Source organism: Ahaetulla prasina, chromosome 1, assembly GCF_028640845.1.
Source record: "Ahaetulla prasina isolate Xishuangbanna chromosome 1, ASM2864084v1, whole genome shotgun sequence".
Taxonomy (NCBI): Eukaryota; Metazoa; Chordata; class Lepidosauria; order Squamata; family Colubridae; genus Ahaetulla; species Ahaetulla prasina.
Window position 1 is genome coordinate 85,064,201 of NC_080539.1, and position 23,689 is coordinate 85,087,889.

The 23,689-nt window shown below is 42.9% G+C and overlaps 1 protein-coding gene across 1 annotated transcript in view; it reads left to right on the forward strand.

Annotated features, from left to right (window-relative positions):
• URB2 (URB2 ribosome biogenesis homolog) overlaps nucleotides 1-16,398 on the forward strand; it is a 29,954-nt gene extending 13,556 nt beyond the window's left edge. Inside the window, exons 8-10 of the mRNA XM_058166760.1 lie at nucleotides 2,137-2,227; nucleotides 4,572-4,711; nucleotides 15,754-16,398. Coding sequence (XP_058022743.1) covers nucleotides 2,137-2,227; nucleotides 4,572-4,711; nucleotides 15,754-15,951 — 429 coding nt within the window. The 3' untranslated portion in view covers nucleotides 15,952-16,398. The remainder of the gene's footprint in view (nucleotides 1-2,136; nucleotides 2,228-4,571; nucleotides 4,712-15,753) is intronic.
• The last annotated feature ends 7,291 nt before the right edge of the window (nucleotides 16,399-23,689 follow it).

The window sequence follows — 23,689 nt, forward strand, 5'->3', positions numbered from 1 at the left end:
ATAAGACACACCAAGATTTTGAAGAGGAAAACAAGAAAAAACAATAATTTTTGGCCTCCGCATGTCCGTTTTTTGCCCTCCCCGGCCCCCAGGAGCACTCTGCAGGCCTCCCAAACCTTCGCAAAAATGGGGTGCGCAGAGGGTTTGGGAGGCCTGCAGAGTGCTCCTGGAGGCTGGGAGGCAAAACAGGACACATTGGAGGTTTGGGAGGGAAAAAATGGGCCCGTTTTTGCAAAAACGGGCCCATTTTTTCCCTCCCAAACTCCCCACACATCCTGTTTTTACCCTGCCCAGCCCCCAGGAGCAGTGGAGTATCCCAGGAGCACTGTTTTTGGTGAAAATGGGACATGTGGGGCAGGGTTTCGGGAGGCCAAAAATTGCTGTATTCGATGGATAAGACGCACCAACATTTTCATTCTCTTTTAGGGGGGGGAAAGCGAGTCTTATACTCCAAAAAGTACGTTAGGCTTTTTCTGCTATTGTTCATCTGTTAAGGTGACCTCAAGTTTAGAAAAATAAATGAAAATGAAAGTTGGTGGCTTTTAGGATGGATAAAGTTGGGGCTTGGGGGTGGGTGGAATCAGTTTAATGGAAAGTATTGGGTGGGCATTAAGACGAAGGCTGTTTTTACTCTGAAGAGAGCCACTTTCTCTTTTAAACCTGCTCTTCCCTGCTTTCCACATGCCCAGGTTCTTGGCACTTTTCAAAAGATCCAAAAGCAACCCTGGATCGGGGGGTGGGGGTGGGGAGAGAAGATGCTGTAACCATGATCACCTAGTTCTCAAGGCATTTCCCTTCATTCCAAAATACAATTGCTTTAAAAACTGCATCTGTTTTGAAATTTGATTTTTTATTAAGGAATTAGTTAAAATGAGTCAGAGCTATCTAAATATATGGTATGCTTTTCATCCATTTCTGTCAGAATCTCTTGTTTCCATCTTTTAGATGTGTTAAAATAATTTGCAACGTTAGCCAGAAGATGACATAGCCCAACAAGAGAAGGTTCTTTGCATATCCTTTTAATAGTTCTACATGTCCTTTTCTACCAATAAAGTCCATTCTATTTCTGCCTCCATCTTGTACCTATCTCCTCGGCTTCCCAGTTCCTCATCACTGCTTCTTCATTCTTTAGAATATTCTGGATTATCTCCCTTTTAATATTTTGTTTAAAGTGTCTTGGAATTTCTTCAGTCTTTCTGTGTTTTTCTCCTGTATGTGGATGCTGCCATTGTGGCTGCATGTTGGTAGGACCCTGTCCTGATGTTCGGAATAGATGATACCATGTTTCTCAGAAAATAAGACCGAGTCTTATTTTCTTTTAGACTTGAAAATAAGCACGTGGGCTTATTTTCGAGGCGGTCTTATTTTTTTTGAGGTGCAGCAGCCCAGACACGGTGAGCTGGATGCGCCATGGACGCACCATCACCTCCATTCCGAACATTCAGCGTTCGGAATGGAGGCTTTTTGGCGAATGGGAGGAAAATGGGGAGGGGAATTTTCCTGCCTGTCATCCTTCCCTCAGTCTGTGCTGAGCTTGAGGAATGGATGACAGGGAGGAAAATCCCCCTCCCATTTTCCTCCCGTTCGCCAAAAACCCTTCTGCAAGCCTCCCAAAAAGAGGGAAAAAGCAAAGCAGCTGGCCACGGAGCTGCTGGCTTGGAGAAGCGGCCCAACAAGCAGAAGTGCTGTGCCCAAAAAGAGAAGGGTAAAAGCTGTATTTGCACTGCCCCAAGGGGCCAGCAGGCTGCAGCTGCAACCGGACCGTTGCTCCCCTTCACGTGCGCTGCCACTCATGCTGGCCACGCCCATCCCCCTGGGCTTATTTTCGGGGTAGGGGTAATATTAGGCCCACCCCAAAAAAATTAGAGTTGGGGTTATTGTTGGAGTGGGTTGTGTTTTTGGAGAAACACGATAGATGATTATGGATTATTGTTACATAGAAGACCATTCCTTCTGCATTCTCAAAAGCCAGACTTCAAAAGCCAGACGTAGCTTTGAACCCTGCCTTCAATCTCTCTTATTTACTCTGAGTATGGATTTTTGAATCTCTGCATCTCCCTTGGGAGATAGGGCGGTATATAAATATGATTAAATAAATAAAATAAAATAAATAACATCAATGTACTTATTATGCAGGTGATGCTGAAAGCAGCTCCGTCTTTTCTGAACAGTTTTCATCGATTGGTTGTTTCTGTGATGCATGAAGGGAGACAAAAAGGAGACAAAGGTTTGACATCTATTGTCTTATATTCCATTTTCATCTCGTTCTGCACTCATGTCCTTTCCTGACTGTAAAATGATTTTCCACGTCTGGAAGACTCTACCTAGCCGAATTTGAGTTGGTGTGTGCATAGGCCTTATTGGGTTTGAATTGAATTAATCAGTTTCACTTTATAATGCCTTGGTAAGACCACACTTGGAATATTGCATCCAGTTTTGGTCGCCACGATGTAAAAAAGATGTTGAGACTCTAGAAAGAGTACAGAGAAGAGCAACAAGGATAATTAGTGCACTGGAGGTTAAAACATATGAAGAACGGTTGCAGGAACTGGGTATGTCTAGTTTAATAAAAAGAAGGACTAGGGGAGACATGATAGCAGTGTTCCAATATCTCAGGGGCTGCCACAAAGAAGAGGGAGTCGGGCTGTTCTCCAAAGCACCTGAGGGTAGAACAAGAAGCAATGGGTGGAAACTGATCAAGGAAAGAAGCAACTTAGAACTAAGGAGAAATTTCCTGACAGTTAGAACAATTAATAAGTGGAACGACTTGCCTGCAGAAGTTGTGAATGCTCCAACACTGGATTTTTTTAAAAAAATGTTGGATAACCATCTGACTGAGATGGTGTAGGGTTTCCTGCCTGGGCAAGGGGTTGGACTAGAAGGCCTCCAAGGTCCCTTCCAACTCTATTGTTATATATATTATATATATTATATTATATATATATATTTGAATTCTGATTAGTTATTAAGCATGTATATGACTCGAACCTAAAGCTGTGATCTTAATACCCATGTTAGAAATAAAGCCCATCCAATATATTGAATGAATATCGATAGAATTGGGTCAACACTTATCCACACCATGCAGTGCTTTCCTTCAGTGGTACACATTAGGAAAAGTTGAAAGATGTAGTCACTATTTGCCAATTATTGCATCACACAAGTCCATTTGCCCCGAACAGAATAAGCATATACATAACAGTAAAAGTGATTAATTTTTTCTGAATATTTCCTATGAGTACTTGTGTTTTAATCTCGCTGTGTAAGGTTTATAGAAGTCTAGGTGCAATTAAAATATTTCCCCTATTACATCCACTGAGTTTCGGAGTTGAGTCTTACTAGTATCATTTCAGGAGGTACGAATGTGAGAGGATAAATTCAGCAACAAGAAAAATATATATACTACAATGTATCTAATTATATACATATACCACCCTAAAAAGGATACAGTCTTCCTTCTCATATTAATATGCCAGGGAAATTATTAAGTGTTACTGCAGCCTATAACTGACCCAGCCTATAACTGACCCAGAACTATGAAGAGCTGCTTGCAGAAAGCTTTCATATGACTATCAGTATACAGGTAGTCCTCAACTTACGACTACAATTGAGACATAAGTGCATTTTGCCCCATTTTATGACCTTTCTTGTCACAGTTGTTAAGTGAATCACTGCAATTAAGTTAGTCATATGGTTGTTAAGTGAATTTGGCTCCCCCAGTGATCACATGAGCCTGGGACGCTGCTACCGTCATAAATACGAGTCAGTTGCCAAGCATCTGAATTTTGATCACATGGTCAAGGGGATGCTGCAATGGTCGTAAGTTTGAAAAATGGTCATAAGTGACTTTTTTCAGTGTCATAACTTTGAACAGTCACTAAAACAAACTCTTGTAAATTGAGGGACTATCTGTATTTGCTCTTATGATTTGCTGAGGGATGGGTGAAACCAAACTAGCTGTTCTGTTTCCCTCCCCCAATACTCCCATCAAAGAGTCAGTCAAAGGCCTTCTTTTCTAATTTATTTACATAGATAAATGTCCTGGCCACGTCTACCCACGGGCCTGCCAAGTTTCTGGAGATAACGAGGAAATTATAGATAAGGCCAGAATTACTCACGAATATATTCTTCCCTCCATTGATACAGTTTGCCCGCGCAAATTCATTGCTTTGTCCAAGACAAAAAACCAGGAAGTCCCGCCTCCTATTTATAGTCTCTGCAGATGTCACTGCATGACCATCATTCCTTGGCTTTATTCCAACGCTGCTTCTGCTGCGCGCGCCGGTCACGTCTGCGCAGTCTTGCATCACTCCAAAACTGTTCTTGGGGCGTTGCCAAATCAGAAGAAGGCTCGAGAAAATCAGGCCTTGCCGGCCCCTCCTCCTCCCTTTGAGTGGGTGCCAGGGAGGGAGAGGGCTCAAGAGAAGCAGGGCTTGCCAGGTCTTCTCCCTCACTTTCTGAATCATCCGAGTCCAGGAGTCCGGGTCCAGGAACCTGGGTCACAACACTAGCTCTCATCCCCCTCCCCCATGTAATGCAATATTAAATCTCAATACATTTTGTTTTCCAAGGGTCTGTGGATGAACTTGAAGCTATATTGAAATGTGCTCAGCTGGTGGAGCGGATGTATAGTTATATTGCTGCAAAAACAGAAGACTTCACTGTGATGTCAGCCTTCATTGTGGCCCAATATGTGATAGAGTTGCAAAAGGTAATGACCCCACTATTCAATCAAAAGACAAAGAGTTCTTAGTTTTAAGAAATGAGAAATACCTTGAAAATGATGCACGGAGAAAAAATAGTGATATGTTTCTTTTTTGAGTCTCATGTCGTAAGACAGCTTGTCCAAATCCGAGCCTTCTAGCAGTGTTGGACTGTAGCTTCCATCATCCACAACTGGTAAGTCTTTTGGGAGCCACGATACTGGCTTGTTATATTGGTGTCTGTAATCCAATGTATCTAGAGTGTATTAGATTTAGAGAAGTTGTATTTTAGAATATTGAAAGACACTTTTGAATCAGTTTTAAAAATGATTAGGATACCTGAGTCTATGGTACTTCCAAGGTACTTAGACTAGAGGAGAGAAGCTTAAATATGCTCATCCCCACTGCTTGGAGATCAGGTTTACTAAAACCAGTAGGATTTGTTTTTCATAAAGTGCACCTAGAGTCAGAATGCAGATATTTATGCAACATTTAATTAAGCAATGGATATTTGTCTTGGACACCTTTTTAATTCTAAAATCTGCATTATTTTGAGAACGGAAGTTCTGTTTTTGCAAAACTTTTGATTGCTCCATCCTACTTATTTTTCTGTTAAGCAATAATCTCCTTATCCTTCTCACCTGGTGAGAAACGAAATATGTCTCATTTGCTCACTGAGTCCCTCTTGATTGGCCCTCTGTCCTTCTATGGTAATCAAAATTCTCAGTCATTCTTTTTAATGAGTAGCAAGCACTTATTTCAATGAGATATTAATCACTGCCAGTGACTCTGGTTTTTAACATACTTCGTACTGTATTGTTCAGGCTTTTTTCTTTAGCTGACATTTTGGAAAATGGTTCAGTTGACCTAACTTAGGCCAAGCATTACTTTGGCCTGTGAGAATGTGCTTCAGGTCAGGTTTCCTTTTGTCATGCACTCTGATTCATTCCCATATTTTCTCACTTTGCAATTGCCCAGTGTTACATGATGTCTCTATTGGAAAACCACATTGGAGAAGGGGATTCAGTATAATGTCACATTGACCAAGGGCAAACTTTTAATACTCATACCCTGAGGAAAATTATTTATTTGTTCCTTGAATTTATTTGCCTAGATGGCTTATGACAAAATTAAATTGTCCTCAAAATTAAATTGTCCTCATATTGTATAATGCAGCAATAAAAAAATAGATGGGTGGGGAAGCAGGGGGTAGGTGGGGTTTACTAATAATCTAGTAGATCTTAGTTCTTCTATAATCTTAGTTCTTCTATAATCTATAATCTTAATCTACTAGAACTAAGATTCTATAATCTTAGTTCTAGTAGAACTAAGGAGAAATTTCCTGACAGTTAGAACAATTAATAAGTGGAACGACTTGCCTGCAGAAGTTGTGAATGCTCCAACACTGGAAATTTTTAAGAAAATGTTGGATAACCATCTGACTGAGATGGTGTAGGGTTTCCTGCCTGGGCAGGGGGTTGGATTAGAAGGCCTCCAAGGTCCCTTCCAACTCTGTTGTTATATTATTATTATATTATATATAGTAGCCACCTCCAGTGCGGGTACTTCCCCATTGGGTCCCCAGGTCAACAACCAGCAGAGCCAGGTGTCAACTGGTGAAGTTTCCTGACCTGCTCCTGAGTTGCCATAGGCAGGGGGATGGAAAATCACACCTCGCAGATGCACCGAAGAATTCACACCTCAGTCAAAACAAAATGCATCCTAGCCAGCTGAAGTCAAGGCCAACTCTACGGAGACCTGCAATGGCTGGAGGGAGTGACTCGTATACGACCCACAAAATTGCTTCGTTGGGGAATGTGACTAGTGACACACCATGGGGGGAGGGGGAAACAGTGTCAGAGGCAAGGCACGAACTGGGTGAAGTCAGAGCTGGCTTCACTTGGTTCGTGCCAACATGGTGCTCCTTACAAACAACTGGATTTTTCTTGCTAAATGGCTTGAGGCTCCTGATTTTATTAGGGCATCGGTCAGAGCCCTGACACCAGGTCTTCAGGCTTGGAGGATAGTAGGGTGGAGGCAGAGTTCATGTTGGAAGGTACGATGTTCCAAAGTGCAGATGCTATGATAGAGAAGGTTCTATTTCTGGATCCCGCTAGATGAAGATCTTTGACCAATGGGATCTGCAGTAGGTCCCCTCTGCTGGCATGAGTAGGGTGGGCTTGTCCTAGTGCAAGGGTGTCAAACTTTATTTCATTGAGGACCGGATCAGTACTGTGGTTGTCCTCCGAGCGGAGGGGTGTAGCCCGGGGTAATCGTGGCCGACTGGGTGTGGCCCAGGGTCATGGCCAGCTTAACGTTGCTTGCTTGGGTGGTGCCTGTGGGGGCCAGGCGGGGTTGGGAAGGGAATCCAGGGGTCTCCTGTGGGTGGGGCAGGGAGCAGGAGGCTCATCCCATTGGGATTAGATGAGGTGGCACGGGGTGGGGCAGCTACAGCCGGTGTGCCTTCAGCTGCTTTTGGCGCCGTTCAGTTTCCCACCCTACCCCTGCCAGGATGGTCTGGTCTGGTCTGGTCTGGTGGGGGGGGGATTGCCTTCTGCCTTCGCTGCACCACAAATGGGGATTGACCATCCCCCAAGCCCTGCCTCTGTCAAAGTAAATCCTGGGCACTGTGCTGTAATGGACAGACAAAAGGCACAGCTTTTTCTGAAGGAGGAGGAGAAGCAGGGAGAAGAAAGAGGGAAAGTGGCCTAGGGAGAAGCACCCCGCCAACCATGTGCTGAAGCGCTGCCACTGCAGAGAGAGAGAGAGAGAGAGAGAGAGAGAGGGATCCAGTCCAACCTCTTTTTGTGTGTTTGTGTGTGTGTGTTATATCAGGGCTGGCGGCAGTGTGCTTCAATGCCTGTCCAGTGGGGCCCTTTTCACAGCCCCTTTCCCTTTTTCTAGTTTCTCAGCATCACTTCTACTTCCCTTTTATTATTGTAATGTTTATATAAAGCAGGCAAACTAGTGCATTCAGACCAATCTAGATAAATCAAATGCATTTTATTACCTTACCTATCTTATTAATTAGACATCAGTAGTAAAACATGTAGTTCATGCAGAATTTTAGTTTACTTTAAAAACAAAAACAAAAAAAAACTAGGTAAGCCCATTTGAGCTTTCCTGCAAATAGTTTGAAGACTCTTTAAAAGCAGAATCCTTACCCAGCAGGTTTTAAAGCTGGTTTTATGTGAACATGGATGACACCACTTTGTTAAAAATTGTGAGAGAAATGGACCATTTTCACAGTATGAATGGGTTCACAGCTACCTTGGATGATAAACTGACATTCTTCTTTCCCCCCGTTGTGCTGTCATAATAATTAGAAATTCAATTCATCAGAAAAACATTTTATTACTCGCCTGAAGTAGAGGAGGGAAAAAATGCTTTAATGCTCATGAAAGCCCTTTCTTTAATTTCTGTTCCTAGGAAGTTAGTCTGACATGTCTGGCAGCATGAGACTAATCTGGGGTTAGGGCACATGGAGGCAGGGAATATTTTTGGTGGTAAAAATAGCAAGATTGCCTCTTGAGGCAGCCACAGCCGGAAAATGTTGCAAGAGCTGGCATTTTACTCAGATGGTGCCTGTAGTCCCGAAATTCAAAAGGAACAGCCAGGAGCCACGTAGAGCAGGTTTGATTCCCAGGGTTGTCTTTAGCTTTGGTGATGTTACCGTTAGAAATTTTTGGACCGCATGAGAAAATTTTGGATTACAAGGAAATACTTAATGAACTTCTCAATTGAGCAGATAAAGATAAAATGGGGTGAGCAATACTAGTGCCGGAAAGGTTGTTTCCAAAAAAAAAAGCCTGATTGAATTTTGTAGAGTTAGATTTAGTACTTAGTAGGATTCTTTCCCAGATAATTGCTAACCATGAGTGCAAACGTAATTTGGGGAATATTTTTTCCGAATCCAAAATGAATTAAAAAACATGTAATGGATCCAATATAACTGTCTAGAACAGGGGTCAGCAAACTGTGGCTTTGGAGCCACCTGTGGCTCTTTCATCCCTCTGCTGCGGCTCCCTGTCGCTGGTTGGCTCCACAACTGGTAGGGCTTTCGGTTAGGACAGGTAGAGGAAAAAGGACTCTGTGGTGGGGGAACTGGACTTCTGGTTGGCAGAGGAAAAAGGACGCCACACTAGAAGGAGTCTCTATGGTGGGGGAACTGGACTTCTGGTTGGCAGAGGAAAAAGGACGCCACACTAGGAGGAGTCTCTATGGTGGGGGAACTGGACTTCTGGTTGGCAGAGGAAAAAGGACGCCACACTAGAAGGAGTCTCTATGGTGGGGGAACTGGACTTCTAGTTGGCAGAGGAAAAAGGACGCCACACTAGGAGGAGTCTCTATGGTGGGGGAACTGGACTTCCGGTCAGCTCCAGAATTGAATGTGGGGGTTCCGGTCAGGACCTTTGTAGCTCTTTGAGTGTTTAAGGTTGCCAACCCTTGATCTAGAAGAAGTCCTTCGGTAGACAAATGAGGACCCAGCTGAATAGCTTGAATTCAAGGTAGACATCTGGGAATGGATAAAGAGATTTTGTTCATAAATGACACATTGCAGATTCCTCCTCTTCTTCCTCCCTAAACATTCAGGATTCCCCCAACTCTAGAAATAGAAGCCGAGGTGGAATTAAAGAAAATCAACCAGCAGGCACATTTTCTATCTTGATGAAGACCTAACTAGTTGATTATATCACAAATTGCCAGATGCCGGCAGTTTGGCAGTTCGATTCTCACTGGCTCAAGGTTGACTCAGCCTTCCATCCTTCCGAGGTCGGTAAAATGAGGACCCAGATTGTGGGGAGATAATATGCTGACTCTGTAAAATACTTAGAGAGGGCTGTAAAGTACTATGAAGTGGAATATAAGTCTAAGCGCTATTGCTATTGGTACATATTTTCTAGACTTTAAAGGGTGACAGTGAAGTTTATTGAAAACTACTTTTTTCTAGGTGTATCATTTCAGTTATTTCTGCAGTGGTTTATTTGGAAAGGAATTTTGTGTGTGTGTGTGTGTGTGAGAGAGAGAGAGAGAGAGAGAGAGTGTATGTGTATATGTATGTGTCAGTGTTGAAATCCAAATTTTTTTACTACTGGTTCTGTGGGCATGGCTTTGTGGGCATGGCAGGGGAAGGATACTGCAAAATCTCCATTCCCACCCCACTCCGGGGAAGGATGCTGGGTCAGAGCTTGGGTCTTAGGCTGATGCTTTGCAATGCCCGGTCCGTGGTTAACAAGGCTCCCCTGATTTGTGATCTTATTCAGAGGGAGTCCGCGGACCTTATGGGCATTATGGAGACCTGGTTGGGCACAGAAGGGGGTGTACCCCTGGTCGAACTGTGCCCTCCGGGTTTCCGTGCATTCCATCAGCCGAGGACCCAAGGTAGGGGTGGGGGGGTGGCGGTTGTGATTAAAGAAAGTCTGGAGCCGAGGGAGTCCACTGTTCCTCAGATTGCTGGCTGTGAATCCCTCCTTGTGAAGTGGGGCCACCGGAATCAGATGGGGCTGTTGATCACGTACCTGGCTCCTTGCTGCGTGACTACAGCCCTACCTGAACTGCTAGAGGTGCTTGCTGGCGTGGCGGTGGAGATCCCCAGACTACTGGTCTTGGGGGATTTCAACCTGCCATCTGCCGGCTTGTCGTCGACAGTGGTTCAGGAGTTCCAGGCCTCCATGACGGCCTTGGACCTGATTCAAGTAACTGATGGCCCTACACACATTGGGGGAGGCGCGCTAGACTTGATTTTTATCTCTGGTCAGTGGGTAAATGATCTGGATTTAGGAGATTTAGTGAAAGAACCGTGTCATGGTCAGATCATTTTCTTCTTCGCCTAGACTTTCAGACCGCCACCACCGCAGGGAGACGGAGCCAATGCGTTGGTTCCGTCCCAGGCGCCTGATGGACCCGGAGAGGTTCCTGACGGAGCTTGGGCCGCTTCCTGAGGATCTTACCCACGGCACGACTGAAGAACTGGTTGCAGCCTGGGAACGGGCCGCGGCTGGGGCTTTGGACCGTGTCGCCTTTGCGGCCTCTGACCCGGCGAGATCTCAATTGGCTCCTGGTTTTCCGAGGAGCTGAGAGAGATGAAACGCCGGAGAAGACGCCTGGAGAGTGTTTGGAGGTCTAGCTGCCCGAGGCTGATCGACACTAGTGAGGTCCTTTACTAGGACCTACCTAGTGGCAATGAGGGAGGCAAAGCGTCTCTACGTTTCCACCCTCATTGCATCGGCAGATAACCGCCCGGCCGCCCTGTTTGGTGACCCGCCTCCTCCATCAAGAGGGACGGGATGACCTCAGGGACGAGCTGAGGAGTTTAACGGTTATCTATACGATAAAATCGTTCAGCTTCGGGATAGTTTGGACCAAGATTGCGATGATCCAGCCGGGACGACAGAGGCATCTTGTTGAGGTTATTTGGGATGAGTTTGATTCTGTGGCTCCCGAGGACATGGACAGGTTGCTGGGGAGGTTACATGCAACTACATGTTTACTGGACCCGTGCCCTTCCTGGTTAGTGCTGGCTGCTCAGGAAGTGACACGAGGCTGGCTCCAGGGGATTATAAATGCTTCTTTGATGGAAGGGGTTTTCCCCGCCGCCTTGAAGGAGGCGGTGGTGAGACCTCTCCTCAAGAAGCCTTCCCTGGACCCAGCTATTTTGAGTAATTATCGTCCAGTCTCCAACCTTCGCTTTGTGGCGAAGGTTGTAGAGAGTGGTTGCATGGCAGCTCCCCCGGCACCTGGAGGAAACTGTCTATCTGGACCTATTCCAGTCCGGCTTCCGACCCGGTTATAGCACGGAGACGGCTTTGGTCGCGTTGGTGGATGACCTCTGGAGGGCCAGGGACAGGGGTTGCTCCTCTGCCTTGGTCCTATTAGATCTCTCAGCGGCTTTCGATACCATCGACCATGGTATCCTGCTGCGCCGTTGGAGGGATTGGGAGTGGGGGCACCGCTTATCGGTGGTTCTCCTCCTATCTCTCTGACCGGTCGCAGACGGTGTTGACAGGGGGCAGAGGTCGCCCCGAGGCGCCTCACTTGTGGGGTGCCTCAGGGTCGATTCTCTCGCCCACCCTGTTCAACATCTATATGAAGCCGCTGGGTGAGGTCATCAGTGGTTTCGGGTGAGTTATCATCTGTACGCTGATGATACTCAGCTGTACTTTTCCACCCCGGACCACCCCAACGGCGGTCAAGTGCTGTCCCGGTGCCTGGAAGCTGTACGGGTCTGGATGGGGAGAAACAGACTCAAGCTCAATCCTCCAAGACGGAGTGGCTGTGGATGCCGGCATCCCGGTACAGTCAGCTGCATCCGCAGCTGACTGTTGGGGCGCAGTTAGTGGCCCCAAAGGAGGCGGTTCGCAACTTGGGTGTCCTCCTGGACGGACGGCTGTCTTTGATGAACACCTGGCGGCCGCCGCCAGGAGGGCCTTTACCAGGTTCGCCTGGTTCGCCAGTTGCGCCCCTTCCTTGATCGGGATGCCTTATGCACGGTCACCACGCCTGGTTACGCCTAGGCTGGATTATTGCAATGCTCTCTACATGGGCTGCCCTTGAAGACTCTTTAAAAGCAGAATCCTTACCCAGCAGGTTTTAAAGCTGGTTTTATGTGAACATGGATGACACCACTTTGTTAAAAATTGTGAGAAAAATGGACCATTTTCACAGTATGAATGGGTTCACAGCTACCTTGGATGATAAACTGACGTTCTTCTTTCCCCCCGTTGTGCTGTCATAGTAATTAGAAATTCAATTCATCAGAAAAACATTTTATTACTCGCCTGAAGAAGAGAAGGGAAAAAATGCTTTAATGCTCATGAAAGCCCTTTCTTTAATTTCTGTTCCTAGGAAGTTAGTCTGACATGTCTGGCAGCATGAGACTAATCTGGGGTTAGGGCACATGGAGGCAGGGAATATTTTTGGTGGTAAAAATAGCAAGATTGCCTCTTGAGGCAGCCACAGCAGGAAAATGTTGCAAGAGCTGGCATTTTACTCAGATGGTGCCTGTAGTCCCGAAATTCAAAAGGAACAGCCAGGAGCCACGTAGAGCAGGTTTGATTCCCAGGGTTGTCTTTAGCTTTGGTGATGTTACCGTCAGAAATTTTTGGACCGCATGAGAAAATTTTGGATTACAAGGAAATACTTAATGAACTTCTCAATTGAGCAGATAAAGGTAAAATGGGGTGAGCAATACTAGTGCCGGAAAGGTTGTTTCCAAAAAAAAAAAGCCTGATTGAATTTTGTAGACTTAGATTTAGTACTTAGTAGGATTCTTTCCCAGATAATTGCTAACCATGAGTGCAAACGTAATTTGGGGAATATTTTTGCCGAATCCAAAATGAATTAAAAAACATGTAATGGATCCAATATAACTGTCTAGAACAGGGGTCAGCAAACTGCGGCTTTGGAGCCACCTGTGGCTCTTTCATCCCTCTGCTGCGGCTCCCTGTCGCTGATTGGCTCCACAACTGGTAGGGCTTTCGGTTAGGACAGGTAGAGGAAAAAGGACTCTGTGGTGGGGGAACTGGACTTCTGGTTGGCAGAGGAAAAAGGACGCCACACTAGGAGGAGTCTCTATGGTGGGGGAACTGGACTTCCGGTCAGCTCCAGAATTGAATGTGGGGGTTCCGGTCAGGACCTTTGTAGCTCTTTGAGTGTTTAAGGTTGCCAACCCTTGATCTAGAAGGAGTCCTTCGGTAGACAAATGAGGACCCAGCTGAATAGCTTGAATTCAAGGTAGACATCTGGGAATGGATAAAGAGATTTTGTTCATAAATGACACATTGCAGATTCCTCCTCTTCTTCCTCCCTAAACATTCAGGATTCCCCCAACTCTAGAAATAGAAGCCGAGGTGGAATTAAAGAAAATCAACCAGCAGGCACATTTTCTATCTTGATGAAGACCTAACTAGTTGATTATATCACAAATTGCCAGATGCCGGCAGTTTGGCAGTTCGATTCTCACTGGCTCAAGGTTGACTCAGCCTTCCATCCTTCCGAGGTCGGTAAAATGAGGACCCAGATTGTGGGGAGATAATTTGCTGACTCTGTAAAATACTTAGAGAGGGCTGTAAAGTACTATGAAGTGGAATATAAGTCTAAGCGCTATTGCTATTGGTACATATTTTCTAGACTTTAAAGGGTGACAGTGAAGTTTATTGAAAACTACTTTTTTCTAGGTGTATCATTTCAGTTATTTCTGCAGTGGTTTATTTGGAAAGGAAGTGTGTGTGTGTGTGTGTATGTGTATATGTATGTGTCAGTGTTGAAATCCAAATTTTTTTACTACCGGTTCTGTGGGCATGGCTTTGTGGGCATGGCAGGGGAAGGATACTGCAAAATCTCCATTCCCACCCCACTCCGGGGAAGGATGCTGTAAAATCCCCATTCCCTCTCCACTCCTGGGGGAAGGATATTGCAAACTCTCCATTCCTACCCCCCACTGTGGGGCCAGCCAAAGGTGGTATTTTCTGGATCTCCAAACTACTCAAAATTTCTGCTACCGGTTCTCCGAACTGCTCAAAATTTCCGCTACTGGTTCTCCAGAACCTGTCAGAACCTGCTGGATTTCACCTCTGGTATGTGTGTATATGTAAGTATGTATGTACGTATCTATGTATATATTTAAAAATTGGTTTTAATATTGAAAGATTGCTTGGTAAATCCTTTGATGATTTGAGTAGGCTGACTAGGGCTTTTGGCTTTCCTGTATGAGAAACATAGCAATTAATGATTGCTTTCAAAGTTACATTTATTTAAAAAAAGAAAAACCAAGAGGAATAGAAAAGGCCAGGAACGATTTTTATGCAGAAAAAAAAAATATTAGGTTGGTTCTGGAAGTGATCAGTTCCTGGACTGAGTGTATACTTGGATGCATCATTGCTCAATAGTCTGCAAATCTTTATAAAGCAATCTTGAATGCTACAAAACTATGCCTTTGGAAGACCATAGCAGTGCTATTATTTATTGCACGTTATTCAGTGTTTCATCCAATAATACAAATAACATTAACCCATGCCTGCGTAGGAAAGTTTGTTAAACAAATTCGACTTCTCCATTAACTTTGCTTGTCTGAAGGTCACAAATGACCTCGGCACACTGAAACCGTCATAAATATGAGTCAGTTGCCAACGTCAGAATTTCGGTCATGAGGCCATGAGCAGGCTGCAACTGTCATAAGTGTTTACAAATTTACAAATGCCATTGTAAATTCGAGTGGTCACTAAATGAACTGTTGTAAGAAGAGTTACAGCTACCTGTATATGTTTGTAGACGTTTTACTGTTTTGCTTTATCTCTTCTATTATATTTTTTTTTTACTGTTTGTACTTTTGATGTGGACATTTCTGTCCTTCTCTCATGATATAAACTGATAGAATTGGAAGAAAAGGTGCTTTCATATCCGAATGTGGCAATCTTCTCAAAAGATAAGGCATCCAGCAGTGATGGGATTCAAAAAATTTTAGTACCGTTCTGTGGGCGTGGCATGGCTTGGTGGGCATGGCAGGGGAAAGATACTGTAAAATCTCCATTCCCACCCCACTCCAGGGGAAGGTTACTGCAAAATCCCCATTTCCTCCCAATCAGTTGAGACTCGGGGGGGGGGCAGAGAATAGATGGGGGCGGGGCCAATCAGAGATGGTAATTACTGGTTCTCTGAACTACTCAAAATTTCCGCTACCGGTTCTCCAGAACTGGTCAGAACCTGCTGAATCCCATCTCTGGCATCCAGGCATTCCTATAGGGATATTTATGTTTGTTCTGTATTTTTGGCTTTTAAATAATGAAGTTGTTCATTGTACCCACAGAGGAATAAAAATACATTAAAAAAACCCGACAATTAAAATAGGTTACAGTTTGGTAAAGACACCACAGATCTTTCCCTCTGCTCTTATTACCTTAAGGTTGGAGTCTTTATATCTCCACAATCTTTGTCTTAATGCAAGTGGAATAATGAATGGATGTTTCTCTTCAGTGCCTCCCCTAATGAGAGTGTATGCGTGTCATTAATCACTGGTAACAAGCTTTAATAAACTCATTTATATTCCCTCTAGGTGACTTTGCATCCAGCTGTAAAGAAACATCTAACAGAAGGGATCTATCATATCATAGATCTCTGCAAGGAACGGGACATCAAATTCTTAAATGTCTCTCTACCAGCAGGTGTGAGAGAAGTTTTCAAGGAACTCTATCGCGATTATGCTCATTATCACAAAGCTTTAAAGCAAGGGGATGAAAAGTACAAAGCATGAACTAATTATTCTTTTGAGATCTGGGTGAAGAGTCTCCATCTGGATGGGATGAAACCTACTTTTCTTCCATATTAAGTCACTTGATTTGGAATGAGAAAACCATCAGCCTCGACGCAAGGATGCACGGCGCATATCCTCTCCTTTGGTGATTCGAGTAAACTTCTGCTTTTCCAGGCTTTACAAGAAGACATTTCTGAAAGAAATTGTATTAAAAATGTACATTGCAAATGTACATTGTAAAGGGGGAAAAAATAAATGTATTAATGGGCCAGTATTTTGAGCTATGAACGAACACCATTTTTTCCCTTTTTGAAGTAAGGGATAATGGGTTCCAAACTTCTCTCTCTTTAGGATAGTGTTATTTTTATATTTAGACTGAACGAATTTTGTATTATACCTGTAAAATATTGATAACTATTAAATTTAAATAGCCTTTTCTTTTTTTTTTTCTTTTTAAAAAAGATGGAGTTGTTTCTTTTCTACTTACTTCCTTAAGCCAGATTTTTCCTTACCTGATCCTTCCAGATGCATTAGGCTATAAATCTCACCATTTCTTACTTGCACATCACAGTAAAGAGTTAGCTGGAAATGAGGAGGCTTTTGAAGGAAATATTTGGAGGGTGTATTACCTTCCAAATATTTTACAAGATATACAACATTTTTAAAAATTTCTACAAAATTTGTGTTCTCTTATTGGCCTGTCAAATTGTCATAAAGTCAGAGTCCCACTGAGACAGGGATAAACACCACTAAAACTATATTTTTTTGTAGTTTAGGAAAAAAGTCATGTAAGATAATTGACAATTTCTGAGAAAGCAAAGGTAGTAATTCAGAATTTATGAGTCTTCAAACTTTTGTGCTGTCAGCCCTATCAGTAAACCAAACAGAGAAAGGGACACTAGATAGGTAGTCCTTGGCTTACAACCATTCATTTAGTGACCATTCAAGATTACAGAGGCACTGAAAAAAGTGAGTTACGACCTTTTTTCATACAATCATTGCTGCATCCCCATGTGATCAAAATTTGGACACTTAGCAACTGGCATGTATTTATGATGGTTGCAGTGTCCCAGGGTCATGTGATCATCTTTGGAGACTTTCTGACAAGCAAATTCAGCGGGGAAGCCAGATTCACTTAACAACCGTGTTACTAACTGAACAACTACCGGGATTAATAACTTGGCAAGAAAGATTGTAAAATGGGGCAAAATCTACTTAACAACCATCTCATTTAGCAACAGAAATTTTTGGATCAATTGTAGTTGTAAATCAAGGACTGGCTGTACAGAGCAAAAGGTACTTTTACTGAAACTATAGTAGTAACTATAGTATTACTATAATATTACTAGTATTACTATAGTAATACTAGCTATTACTAGCTATAGTAATAGAACTTATAAATCGGAATGTTTCTATATACCTTTCCTCCCTCTTTCATCTTCAGGAAAATTATAGGCAGTCCTCAGCTTATGATCATAACTGGGACCTGAATCTCAGTCATTTAATGAAATGGCTGTTAAGTGAGATGCCACATGGTTGCTTCATTCAGTGACCACAGTCCTGGCACTCCTAGTTGTGGTTGCTAAGCAATCTTGTGGGGTTCTCAGGAGTGGGGGGGAGGGGGGGCCGCAACCCTGAGAGGCCCAGCGCAGGCCACTGTGCAAGTCTCCTCCACTTGGGCTGCAAATCCTCCCTGCCAAAATCCAAGAACTGACTATCTGGTGAAGCTGACAGGGAAGATTGCAAATGGTGATCATATGTTTGCTGCACGCTTGGCAACCGGTTGGGTGTGCGAATCGCCAAGTGCCCAGATCACAATCCCTTGACCGTGAGGGGAACGTGTGTGACATTTTAATGATGGAATATGTTTTACAAGTTGCAAAGCATCCTTTCCAAGGCCACTGTTAATTCAAACTGTCCCTAGTAGTCATAAATCTACTCTGAACGGTTTCCATGAATTTCTTTCTTGATCTGGATTGAAGTTTTATCTGTTGCCTTGGTAGTGGATCTTCCTTGTCCTTTAAGAACATTGTCTTTTCTTCAGTATGTTTGCTGCATCATTCTTTCAGGGCAGGAAACTAAGATTTCCTCATTTCTAACCTTTATATTGTTTATTGAGGAATGCTTGTTTATATTCTCTACATTACTGGTCTTCCAATCAAGAGAGTCCACTATGCCATCCTGGAATTTTCCAGTTGCTAACTTGGCCTGACATTACTAGTTAAGTCTCCCTCCTCTAAAAAGTTGACATGCGTATCTCAACTTGAAACTATATTTTGTGATGATAAAGTTCAGAAAAACCCTTCCTTCCTTCCTTCCTTCCTCCCTCCCTCCCTCCCTCCCTCTGATGTTGGACAATTCAAGATAACTCCTATCTAACCATTGAAAAAACATGAAAATGAGGTCATAAAATACCCAGCATGCTCTCACTTGAGGCACATAATTCAGCAAATTTGTGTTGAGCTTTTGGTAGAATGAATAACTAGCTTCAGAAAGAACTTCAAACATAAATAAATCCTAATTCAGCACAACATTTGCTTTTTTGCATTGAAAAGCTTAACACGAGTTGCTTCCTTTCACATAATACGTGAATGCATAGATGGGAAATCTGACTTTTGAACACATCAGTGGAATATGGAGCTTGACTCAAAAAATATCAAATCCTTTTTTACACTATGTACTGTATGTATCTATACGCAATGCATGTACGCTGTAAGATTGCTAGATTCAATTGTAGTGTTGATGGGTAGCCCTTTGGATGATCCAAAGGACCAAAGGTTGAAGACCAATCATTATGGAGGATGTCTAGCTGTGTGATCACTATGAATCAACACCAATTTGATGTCATATACTAATTGTATGATAAATTTTGTTCTTATTATAATTGAGAAGAGCCACATCATAGCAGAACAGCATATGCAGAACGTACATCTTTAATTCTCCATTTTCGCCGCGAGCTGAAGACGTATCTGTTTATTTGCACAGGACTGGCATAGGAATTTTAAATAGTTTTTAATATTTGATACAAATTTTATGGGGTTTTTATGGTTTTAAATGTTTTAATCTGGCCATACATCTAATAATTTTTTTAATTATTGTTTTATCTGTATATTATTGCTGTTTTATCTTGGCTGTGAACCGCCCGGAGTCCTTCGGGAGAAGGGCGGTATAAAAATTCAATAAATACTAATACCACTAAGTTATGCCTTGGAGAAACTCTTGAAGAACGTCTGCAAATAAAACCAAAACCTGGACAGCTAACTTGGTGCCGTCTGCAATTTTAAATGGTGATTCACATTAGCACCAACCAGCGTGACAATGTGACTTACAAGCAGTATTGAATTTTCTAGGATTAAGTTCCCAAACCTTGTTGGTTTCATCCTGAAGGACAAAAATGCCAATTTTAAATTTGCCTTTGGATGATTAACTCAAAAATGGGAAAAAGGAAGACAAGCACACAAGCCATTTTTCTCCCTTTGTAGAGCAGACATACATATTTATTATCCCCTGCAGCCCATTGCAGTGCACTCTTTTTGTCACAAGAGGGAGATGTTGTCAAAAATCCACCTTCTAGCCATAAAACTCAATTTCATTAGAAGCAGAAATGCAGCAAAGAAACGGATATGCTGAGGGCAGGATCAGACTCTGCTTCTATTGGCATTTTAGCCACTGGTGAATGGCAGCAGGGAAGTTATTCCCCCCACAAAAGGGCCCCGGGTGGAATACCCAAATAAAATAGGATGTAAAATAGTCCACCCTATCTGTCAAATTTCAAACGCTTTGATTAACTGCTGCCTTGTGTAGAGATGTAAAACTCCCACAGTTATTAAAAAAACAGAGAAATATTGAAGGAAGAGGACATAAATAATATCATTTTAAAGCACTTTTCAGGTGACAGAGTAGGCTAACTTGTCTTGCCTTGGAAAATAAGCAGTTTTCTGCCTGGTTAACACTTGGATGGGAGACTACTAAGGAATACCAGGACTCGCATTCAACTGGCAAGTTGCCATTTTGCACATTACACTGAACCACAAATTAGCTACATTAGTAGCTAGGGAGTTGTGTGAATTTGCCCACTGGCCTTCCAAAGATGCTTTTTCAAGAAGCAACCAGACTTTCTGTTTTTTCTTTGAAATTTGCAAGCCACCCAAGACATGCCATTTCCTGCCGTCTCCCACATTGACTTTGCTTGTTGGAAGCCATCAAGAAGTTGCAAAAAGGTCACGTCATACTCTACAACTGCAATTCTTAATGGCTGAAATTCCAGTCTCAATTACTGTCATTAAGTTTACTACTGTCATTTACTACCGGTTCTGTGGGCGTGGCTTGGTGGGCGTGGCAGAGGAAGGATACTGTAAAATCTCTATTCCCACCCCACTCCAGGGGAAGCATACTGCAAAATCCCCTTTCCCTCCCCAGTCCTGGGGAAAGGATATTGCAAAATTTCTATTCCCACCCTACTCTGGGGCCAGCCAGAGATGGTATTTGCCGGTTCTCCGAACTGCTCAAAATTTTCACTACCGGTTCTCCAGAACCTGTCAGAACCTGCTGGATTTCACCCCGAGGTACGCAATCTCCTGTCGAAGACTATTTCGGCTTCAATGGTAACAATACACGAGCACACAACAGATTTAAGCTTAATGTTAACTGCTCCAATCTTGATTGCAGAAAATATGACTTCAGTAACAGAGTTGTTAATGCTTGGAATAAATTACCTGACTCTGTGGTCTCTTCCCAAAATCTAATAATTCAACCCCAAAAGTACATGTTTGCATGGAGTTCCTCAACTTACAACTATTTGTTTAGTGACAGTTCAAAGCAGGGGTGAAATGCTCCCGGTTCGGACTGGCTCGCGCGATCCGGTAGCAATGGCATCTGCTGGTTCGGAGGACCGGTAGCAAAAATCCCTGGCCCCGCCCCCCTGCCTCTGCTGAGCCGCACCATCAGCAGAGGTTTTTTTTTACTTTCAAAAGCCGGCTTTTCTTCAGCGGAAACATGCCTTTAAAAGTAAAAAAAAGCCTTTGAGGATCCCGCCCCTCAGCTGAGATCGGCAGAGCCTTTAAACTTAAAAAAAAATTAAAGTCTCCTCTGGCGATCTCACCTGAGTTCCTCATCAGCAGAACCTTACTTGTACTCTTACTTGTAGAAAACATGTTTTCTACAAGTAAGAGTAGAGATTCTAAGGCACTTACCTGATTACTGATGAACGCATGGTTCTTTTTCCAGCCCAAAAGCCCCAGTTTCACTTTCAGCCAGACAGAATCAATTGCTTAGCTAATCTATTTCCTCATGATCAACTAATGCTGGCTGGCTTTGCTGGCTGAGGAACTCTGGGAATTGAAGTCCACAATAAAATAAAATAAAATAAAATAATAAAATAAAATATTTGTGCAGCTTTCTGAGAATTGGTGTGTTTCTGTAGTGTTTCACTCTAATTACACAAACACACAAAATCTCAGAAAGCTGTATGTGGCATTTTGTGTGAGAGTATGTGTGTGTCATTTGTGTTGTGTGTGTAAAGTGTGAAAGTTGGTTTTTGAGCTTTTTGTGGCTGTAAACAAAGCATAAAAAACAATAAGAGGTACCAAAAACCAACTTTCACACTTTACACACACACAACACAACACAACTGACTCACACACAATGTAAAAGCAGCTGCACTTCACACTTCACACAGCCACAAAGGAGGAATAAGATGTTAATTCTATGTAAATATTGGTAAAGTGTTCTCTGGGAGGGAAGGAGTGTAATGTATCTTTAAGAGTTTTGGAGGGAAAACCGAGCGGGAAAAAAGCACGTTGCTGATTGGATAAAGCCTCTGGCTAAACTGTATATAAAGAGAGGGTTTTCCCAGCCCGAGCCGCTGGGTTCACCATATAGTAAAGAGCTGTTGTCACTATCCTGGTCTCCTGCCTCGTTATTGCCCGAATCTAACATCTACCTTGCTGGAAAGAAATCATGATCTGTTCTGGGATCTGCTTAGCTTGGATTCACCCACTCAAAGACCTTTTTCCTTGCTCATCTACATGGGGTTTATCACAAGACACACCAAGGACTCTGGCCGATAAACAGACACAGTATCATTCTAGTCCTATTCTACATGGTTTTGGTGGCTTTTCATTCAATGTCATTAGAATGTGGAGTGGGTGCCAGCTGGTCACCTCATCCCTTCCAAGGTGGATTGCTAAAAGTCTGTTAAAACAACCTTTGTCTGGAGGGATCTGAGCTTCAGGAAATGTCATTTTTGATTTTTGTTTTGTTTTTATTGGGTTTGCTGTTGTGGTTCCTCAGATCCTTAGTTCTCATCTTTATATTTGTATCGTGGACATTTTAACCTTACTGTTATGGCTTATTCTATTGCTAAAGAGACTTTTAGAACTTATGGTGGTATACCACTTTACTAAATAAATAAATACATTTGATGTGGCTCAGGCTGTAAAAAGCCTGTTATTAAAACACAGCTGCCTGCAATTACTGCAGGTTCTAGTCCCACCAGGTCCAAGGTTGACTCAGCCTTCCATCCTTTATAAGGTAGGTAAAATGAGGACCCAGATTGTTGGGGGGGCAATAAGTTGACTTTGTAAATATGCAAATAGAATGAGACTATTGCCTTACACACTGTAAGCCGCCCTGAGTCTTCGGAGAAGGGCGGGATATAAATGTAAATTAAAAAAAAAACACACACCAATAATTGACTTTGGTTTCAAATTCTGGTTAGAACTGCTCCATGTTTACTTAGCTGTGATAAAAGAGAACCAGGGGACAAGAGTAAATGCTGCGGAACACGCTGAGATTAGCTATTTTAAGTGGAAGTCTTGTCAGTAATGTATAAATCTGGGATGAAAATGTGATTCACACACAATGCAAATCCAGTCTAATCCTATGCTCGTGGAAATCCACAAAGAGGTTGTCATAATCTGCAAGCTAGCAAGCACAACACTGTGATCAAGTCACAGAGGAATTCTACAGAATCAAGAAGAGGGCCGTGAAAATATTTGCAGATCCCTCGCATCCTGGACATAAACTGTTTCAACTCCTACCCTCAAAACGACGCTATAGAGCACTGCACACCAGAACAACTAGACACAAGAACAGTTTTTCCCCGAAGGCCATCACTCTGCTAAACAAATAATTCCCTCAACACTGTCAGACTATTTACTGAATCTGCACTACTATTAATCGTCTCATAGTTCCCATCACCAATCTCTTTCCACTTATGACTGTATGACTATAACTTGTTGCTGGCAATCCTTATGATTTATATTGATATATTGACCATCAATTGTGTTGTAAATGTTGTACCTTGATGAACGTATCTTTTCTTTTATGTACACTGAGAGCATATGCACCAAGACAAATTCCTTGTGTGTCCAATTACACTTGGCCAATAAAATTCTATTCTATTCTATTCTAAAAAGTCCCTGTCCATTCTGTAAATATGTGTGTGAAGTTGTCATGTGTACCAAAGGGGTGGGGCTTCATTTACAATTTCCTGCCCACTATCTTGCAAATTTTTATTTGAAATTGTTGGTTATAGTCACTAGTAGAAGTATAAAGACTAAGAAAACCTCTGCTGATGCAAAATGAAATGTTGTAATTCCATTTCCTATTCCTAACCCCGTCTCTGTTTTCTATACTCCAAGACACCTAGTGTTCTCCCAAGACAATGAGTATGTAAGCCAGTGGTGGGATTCAAAACTTTTTACTACCAGTTTTGTGGGCATGGCTTGATAGGTGT